Source organism: Antrostomus carolinensis, unplaced genomic scaffold (genome assembly GCF_000700745.2).
Source record: "Antrostomus carolinensis isolate BGI_N321 unplaced genomic scaffold, ASM70074v2 scaffold36934, whole genome shotgun sequence".
Taxonomy (NCBI): Eukaryota; Metazoa; Chordata; class Aves; order Caprimulgiformes; family Caprimulgidae; genus Antrostomus; species Antrostomus carolinensis.
The window spans coordinates 23,411-31,752 of record NW_010310712.1 but is presented as its reverse complement, the minus strand read 5'-3'; the positions used below and the strand labels follow the sequence as shown (position 1 = coordinate 31,752).

The window sequence follows — 8,342 nt, the reverse complement described above, 5'->3', positions numbered from 1 at the left end:
GGATGAGGAAAAACTTCACTGAAAGGATTGTCAAGCATTGGAACAGGCTGCCCAGGGAGGTGGTGGAGTCACCTTCCCTGGGGGTATTTAAAAAACAGGCAGATGAGGTGCTCAGGGACATGGTTTTGGAATTGGTAGTGTTGGGCTTATGGTTGGACTGGATGATCTTAAAGGTCTCTTCCAGGCACTACAATTCTGTGATCCTTTTGGTGGCCGGGCTGTGCAGACAACCCAGAGCGGTGACTGCGAGAGTGACTCGTTCCATGGGCTGAGGCAGAGCTCTGGTGAGTGCAGGCTGCAGGGTCCTTAGTGCTGCTCAAAGGAAGGATCAGAGGGTTTTTGCAAAGCCCTGTTTGGTTTGGGGTGAGAATTGAACTTGCCTGAGGAACCCACGTGTGGCTCTACACGAATCACGTGTGTGTGCTTCTGCTACATGGACTCTGGTGCCCCAGCCCTACCTGTGACAGATCTGCAGGGCAGTAATTCTGCCTGTGTGTCAGGAGAGGGCAGGCACTAGACAGGCACTGTAAATACCCCCAGACCTGGAAACCCCCGGGGTAGCCAGTCCTAGTCACTGCGGTATCTCAGGGCTGCCCTAAAGGTCAGCAAAGCTGAGAGGAACAGAACAAGTTTGTCTTCTAGTTTCAGGCAGCAGATAAATTATTTGTCCTTAAGGTTGTGTTTTTTTACTGCAGTCTTTGGACAGTACGATGTGAGCTGTCACTGCTCGTGTGGTGTCCTGGGGAGCTGATGTCCCTGTGCCCTCTCTGATGCCAGCCTCACCACGTGCTTGCTGCAGGACTGATCTGTGCACTGGCTGTTTCTGCAGCCCATCAGAACTGCTCTTCTACCACAGGTTCCCTGCTTTGGCAAGTCATCTCACCTTGTGTAAGTGACATCTCTTAGATCTGTCACAACGTAGTGAAGGGCTCCCTAGGTAAAGGCTGACTGATAGGTGTTTCCCAAGAGGATGGTCAAGTTCCATATGACAGAATGTGAATCCTATAGGTAGCAATGGAGTTTTTTTACATTGGGTCTCACAAATACTGTTATTCATTTAGAAATTACGTAGATTTCATGTGAACAACTTCTTACTTGTAGGAGAACTGCATGGCTTCTTTGGACACCCATTGTGGGTAATCAGCAAAATCTCAGTGTCAGGAAAGCAGATATTCTCCCTGGTAACAATACTATCTCACTGATGACATTAAGTCCACAAAGTATTAGCAAAGCCACTGTACTTGCAAGAGCTCATTATATGTTTGAGAAGCAGTTATGCTCTTTTCTGTTTTGTGGTGGGGTTTTTTTTGTTGTTATTGTTCTTTCTAAGAGGTTAGTAATTTGGCCAGTTCAGCAAATTGGTGGCTTCAGTGGTCCCAGGCAAAATGGAAACTGTAAAGTGAGGCTCCTGCTGATGTGTATGATTTTCAGCTCATGGCTGGATATCCTTAAGGTGGGCAAAAGTAGAATTCACAGCCAGTTCTGTCAATACTCTGAGGAATCTGTGCAAGAGGTGCAAAATGCCACATCGAGGCACTTCAGTGGGTGGAAGAATCCACTGGTTCTTCCTTCAGATCTCATCCTTGAGCATTCCTTCTAGTGTTATTTGTGCAGGTCATGGTAGAACAGAGGAGGGAGAGGAATTAGGAGATCTGTAACATCTTTTCTTATGTTCTATCACCCTGTACACTTACATTTCATCCTTAATCTGCCCTGAGCCTATGTATGGTACAGGCAGGTGCAGCTGGAAGAGTCTCCTTTCTTCTCTGGAAGTTGGGGCAAGAAGTGAGCCACTGCTTTGGGGGTCTTTTGCCACATGTGTTTCTGTGCTGAAGGAAGGAGAAGCACAACCCATCTTTCCCAGGTCTCCTGATATATTGAACTGAGGTTCATTCCTTGGAGACAGTGATTAAGACCTCTTCATCCAAGACTGAGGAACTAGAGCCTGGCATGCAGGAGTCACTTTGGTTCAAACTCCAGCACAGGCCCTTGCAGAGCCTCTCTTCAAAGAGACAGTAGCAGCTGCATTTGGATGCTGCTTTTTAGGGGCAACTGGGAACCCTGAACCATTTCTGAACATCTCAGCCCCTAGTTCTCTTGGCCTGTTCGAGACTGGCCTATGTCTTCCTTTTTCACAGATGGTATATGTGCTCAGACAACCCCAAAGACCACATTGCTTCCAATGGCCTTTTAAACCTCAGGATTACAATTTTGAACATAGGTCACATGGATTGAAAGAAACTCTGCAGGCCACAGAACCTCTGCTTTGGTGTGAAGATAAAAGACTGTAAGGATTCCTAATTTCTGAAAAGTCTCAATCAAATATTGTCTAGTTAATCCTGTAGCTGCTGCTGAATAAAACCATCAAACAATGAGGTGATGAGAAGTGAGAAGTACTGCTTATTGATGAGTAAAATAGACATTTGTTCTATCAATAGGTGCAGAGAGAGCTGGAAACCCTACCAGATGAGGCAGCGACATGGAACTGACGTACATTGCATGCAGGACTGAGCCAGAAGGGGTTTGACAGATGAAATGTCAGCACCTTACATCAGAGCCAGGTAAGGTTAGCTTTAGAAAACCCCCAAGATTTTAAACTCAGATAGTCAGGTTGTCTCTGAAAGGTCACTGCTGACTCTAGAGATTTAGACTTGGCGTGTACAACTATTGTCTGTGATCTGACTGTAAATGTTCCATCATCTGGCAGTATCTGTGCATGACTGTAATGCTTGAATAAGAATGAAAACATGTAGAGACCAATTCAGAAAACAACAACATTCAAAAAAGAGAGAAGGAAATAAATTAGCAGTTCCTGTTCTAATAAACACCAGGTATCAGATATCACAGATGCTAACTGCCTGCCTGCAACCTTTGCCAGGCTTAGGGTTCTCGTGTACCACCTGCCAGCTGTCTTGGTAGGACCTTTGGCCTTCTCTGTTGCTGAGTAAAAGTCTGATTAATGTTCATATTTGGTATTTAGGCAGTGCTAGTTATTAATGTCCATCTCTGAGCTTCAGGGCAATGGCCAGTTCTTCCAACTGGAACTACTACACTGTTCTTGTCCTTTCTGATCTAGTCTATTGCTACTGCTGTACTTCTAAAGATGAAGAAAGTAAGGCATCAGGAGACTCAAGTGTGGTGCTTCACTTAGAGACCTGGTCTTCCATCACTCAAGTCTTTCCATTAGTTATAAATTTACCCATCCTAGCTGTTGCTGGAAGTAACAGTTCTTCCCGTTGGTTATTCAGCAGCGTTAGTTATCAGTGACTGGTGTGTCAGCTATTCCAGGGTATGGCCTTGAGGTGTAACCTCCAGAAAGTGAGACTAAATGACTGTCAGCTCCTCAAGACCCCATCTTTGGCATCAGACCAGCTGTCAGGGTCCTAACAGGGTTTGTCTCCTCCACATCAATATTGACAGTGGGACTCCACCCAGGGTACAAGTACACATGACAAAGCCTTAGAGAGTTTCTGGGTAGCCTGAGCTGCACTCCTGGGGAAATCTCTTGACCTCACACAGAGCTGATCCCACCTCTTCCTATTCCTGGGTTACATTTTTCTCTGCACACCTCATGCTTAAATGATTTGTCAGGGTTACTCCTAAGACCATTTGTGACATGCCCCACAATTTCTGTCAGTGTTGCCAGGTACTGTAAGAGGGTTTGCAGCTCTGTTATGTTTGTAGGGAGCCTACACACTCTCTTAATGAAACTGGAAACACCTGACCTTAAAGGTGGGTGCTGCTGGGACAATGAAGAAATCTTGATTTCAAGAAATTTGTCTTTCCTTCATGGGTCTTTTGTTTGCCTTCTTCACGTGGGTGAGAAGAAGTACCTCTTTCACAGACTCTGAGAAAGCCTTACAGAGCCAGAGAAGGTGTTGGCCTGAATGGGAAAGTATCCCTTCCTGTCCACAATCTTTTTATGGATGTGTGGGGAGCTTCTAAAAGTTGTTGGTGCCACATTTCCCCACTGTGCCAGCCTGTGCTGGGGAAGGGGCAAAGGGTAGCAGAAGGTGGAAGGAAGAGCTTGGTTAGCACGCTGCTTACAAGAGCAGTAGCAGCACTTAGCAGGGTAGATGTGGGCTGCTTTTCCCCCAGGAATTCCGTCTGCAGCCGCAGTAAGGTGGAGGAGCTTTGTGTGTTCCAGGTATTCCTTGCCCTGTTATGTGAGGAGGGGTATTTTCAAATGATACTGCAGGCAGCATGCCCTGGAGTGAATCTTAAAGTAACCACCCATGTTCTGGTTCTCCCATTCTTCAGAACATTAATTTGTTCTTATAAAAACCAGGGGTAATAAAAATGTCCTTAGAGTTGGTCAGGGCTTGTGTGCAATTCAGAACTGGTCATAACTGATTGGGCTGCAGAGTATATTGCTGCAGTGTCCAAATGCTTTGCCTAATAACTTGTCTTCATCATAACTCTGCTGATCTCTGAAGAGGGTGAGACAATGCTGCTGAGTGCACTGTGCTCTCTGTCCAGGGCAGCACCCTGACCAGTGCCTGTAAACCTTCCCTGTGTTGCCCAAGCATTGTGGTTATGCTGTTTGGAGGAGCTGGTGAAAAGACTCCTGACTTGGGGACTGAACCCCAGAACTGTGGTGTCCAGGACTCTCCAGGGCTGGTTAGGCACCGTGTCTGTGTTCCCAGTGTAGTGTGCATGGTACAGGCTGTGACAAGCGTGAGGAGCAGTGCTGTGTGGGAAGAGGAGGGGATTTCCTGTGTGGCAGAAGAACAAAGTAGGAGGCTTCTAGTTTCTGAAACATAACAGTTGGCCTTGAAGGGACATCATGTGGGAAAAACTGACGGCAGAGACCTCTGTGTTTCGCCTGTTTCCAACTAGTTTGGATGTCATCTTTTGATAGAAAGGTTTAACCTGGCACATTTAAGAGTACGAGCAGCTTTGCAGCTTATATTTTTAAAACTAGAAGGGTCTGTTGCATACCAAACCCATCTGATTGTTTCCAACCCATGACAGGAACACAAGGATATCCCTGAGAAGACCACAAACTAAGTGAAAAGGGTGTTAACTGACCTGCTGTTTGAGATCCATAGATGTATGTTCAGAAAGAAAGTGTAGAACACACTGAAGGAAGAGTGGTGGTGTCTGTGTGTGAAGTTTGTTCAGGCTTCATTGGCTCTGGATTAAACTAAGGAATTAATAGGACAAATGTCAAATGCTGTAGGCATGGCATTTTCTAGAGGCACTCATCTCCCTTCACAGGTCTGACTCTCCCTTGCCTTGACCTATTTGTTATCACAGTGTGGAAAAGAATCCGTTAAAAACTGCTTCTGCATCAGAATACATCTGTTCAGTTGAGGATGAGGTTGGATTTTAAATAGTCTTCACTGTGCACACATAAAAGCAACCACAAGCTACAGGGATAGAAGCAAACCTCAGGGTACAGTGGAAATAGAAGGGGAGCAGGGGGAAAGCAAGCAAGCTGTCTGCACATAAAGCAGAGCTGGAAGTTTGCATGTGTGTTTGGATAAGGCAAGACATTTTGGAATTGAAACCCAACAGGAAGTGATGATTGCAGGCAACATCTCTGTGCCTGTGAACAATTTTGCTGAGCAGCTTTCTTTTGTTACCTAAATCCCAGAGGTCTGGGGGTCAGAGGAGCTGTACGTGCCTCTAAAGAGTCCTTTGTAGCCATTTACAGACAGGGCTGATCTTGCAGCCTGTGGTAAAGACAGTATTCTTTCTCTTGGGTTCATGGCATCCACACGGAGTTACATCAGCTCCAGAAAATAATTCAAGAGTCTCCTGATCCGGAATGAAGGAAGTTGAAAACAATTAACACAATCAATCAGAAAATCTGAGTGGATGGATGGATTTACTATTGGAATCTGATAGTTAAATCCTTGGAGGTTTCTGCATCCGTTAGGAACTCTTAAGTCAGAATGAAATAGTCTGAGACCACTGAAGTTCACCCACTAATTGAATTTGCATTAATTTTCAATTGTATATCAACTTGCAAAATCCTTTCCAAATCAAATTACACGATGCTACATCTTGCTCCTGACCTGTTGCTTTCTTCATGGAGTCACTGGTGCGCTGGTTGCTTAGCCCTGCTTGTGTCAGAATTTGGTGATGTAAAATAAAATCATTTCCCCGCCCCCTAAAGAAACAGGAAGACTGTGGCCACAAAAAGCACAGTGCTTTCTCACAGTGTCAGGGAAAAGAGTACTCTTGCAGGAAAGTCCTGACACAAGCCCACCCTGGTGTGATTTTAGGTTGTATAGCTCAAGACATGGCTGAACAGACAAATGAAGTTGGTCACCTCAAGATTCGAGCTTGCTTGCTGCTGATGGTGTACCTATGGCAATGGACACAGCAAACTCTGGCCACGCCATGCCAGGGTGGTGAACTGAGAATAATCAGTAAAGATGAAAAGAAATGCTGCCCCAAATGCATCTCAAAGATAGGTAAGGGAATGATGTGTCTGTCTTCTTTCTGTTTGACAGTATTGTTTTATGTCAACCAGAGTAATCAAGTGTGGGGAACAGGCACGTGCTTGTGTGTGTGTTTATGTAAATGTATCTTGGGTAACTGTGTATGCAAAACAAAATGGCAAAGGCTTCCCTCCTGCCCCCTAAATTCATAATGTGGCTTAGCTATAAACTTCAGGGTGGACTCACGTTTCAGATTTGTTACAAGCTTGTACTTGTTATTCTGTAGTGGGAAAGGGAAAGCTGAGTTTCTGTGGGTTGGCCTTGCTCGCAAGGAAAGAAAGTGTTCACTTAACACTGATTCTGAGCCTGTGCTCCATTCAAACATGGTTTCAAGAGTTTACCTGTGCCATTCAGACTTCAGAGGGAATACAGGGAGCAATGCTCTGTAAAACTGTTCTTTGCAATTTGTCAACCTAAGGAGTAGGAAACATCCCACTCAATCCTTCCATTCCACTGACCTGTGCCTGTCCCAGAAATAAATGGATGGACAGGGTCTCGGGTGATCATTACTTTCAACAGCCTGTTCTAACAGCTATCCTTGCCTGATGTTAGGATGGTGATGAGATGGTAATGGATTCTCACTTGCCTGTAACTTTAGCTCAAATTAAGACACTAGAGGTGGCACAGGCTAGCTGCAGGACTTACTGGGTGACATTTCTCTGCCTGTTAGGCTGAAGGACAGAACAGATTATTCTAATGGCCTCTCCATGATCCCAGGAACAATCATACTATTATTTCTAATCTAATACTGTTAAGTTAATTTCTGGTCTCTGTGACAAAGACAAGTCTAACTTCTTTCTTCTTGACAGGAGACAACAGCTCGTGTCAAAATGTCATGGACCATGACTGCAAATGTCGTCAGGGATACAGCTGCATTGATAGTTCATGTCTCTACTGCAAAAAACTGCCTGAATGTGCAGAGGGCGAGGAGCTGGTTAAGCTTGGTAACTAAAGAAACACAAATTCTTCTCAAAGGCACAGTTCAGTATAAGTGGCTGACTGAGTAGCAGTTCACCTATTATAACCTGCTTTCAGGAAAGCTCGTGATGCAAAGAGAAATGGCATTTATGCTGTGACCTCTGTGACTAAAACCCCTGTTTCCCTATTTTATAACTCTTCCCCTCCTAAATTTGAGACTTGCACTTCCATGCTCACACTTGCAGTATTACTTTTCTTCCAAGCTGCTAGAACTGCCAGTAGAAAATTGTCTTACTCTGTGTTGCCTCTTAACTCTACACCCTCTGCTGCCAGATCAGACTCTTCTGTACCTTTTCTGTAAGGGATCCACTTACACATTTCCCAAAATGGCAAGAACTGCTTAGGTGTTTCTCCAAGGGAGTGATTTGTAATGCAGAAAAAGTGTAGAGGGAATGCATTGTGCTCTAATCTGTTGTATCCTCATCTTTTAGTAAAGGCACTGACCACTAATAATTCATGTTCTTTTTTTCTTGTAGGCATTGTAGACTTCACATTCAAATGTAAACCGTGTGAGATTGGAACCTATTCTAATGTTAAGAATGGCTGGTGCCGTAACTGGACTAAGTAAGTATTTATTAATACTTTCCTTCTTTGGAAATATGCATGATAAAATTCTCAGATGAGTAATGCTTCAATTAGAACATAAAATTGAATCATATACCAGATCACCTATGAGATGAATGATAGATTTTTTAAAATTCAGCAACATGTGGTATTTCTGTCTCCTTTGGCTTTATAGTCAGTCTCAAAGCAGAATTTAAGACAAACTGCTGTATATTCAACCTGCTTCCAAATCCACCTCAAACTGGTGCAAAATTGTTCTGAGCAGGGACATCACTTGAAACAAAGATGTGCATATAAACAATTGTGATGTTATCTTGTTGGGGAACAGCCATAATTTTACCTGCACTG

General features: G+C 44.3%; 1 protein-coding gene across 1 annotated transcript in view; it reads left to right on the top strand.

Moving 5' to 3' along the window:
* The first annotated feature begins 6,250 nt into the window (after window positions 1–6,250).
* Window positions 6,251–8,342, top strand: part of TNFRSF18 (TNF receptor superfamily member 18) — a 3,892-nt gene continuing 1,800 nt past the window's right edge. Inside the window, exons 1-3 of the mRNA XM_029084635.1 lie at window positions 6,251–6,425; window positions 7,262–7,396; window positions 7,907–7,994. Of these exons, the coding sequence (XP_028940468.1) occupies window positions 6,251–6,425; window positions 7,262–7,396; window positions 7,907–7,994 (398 nt within the window). The remainder of the gene's footprint in view (window positions 6,426–7,261; window positions 7,397–7,906; window positions 7,995–8,342) is intronic.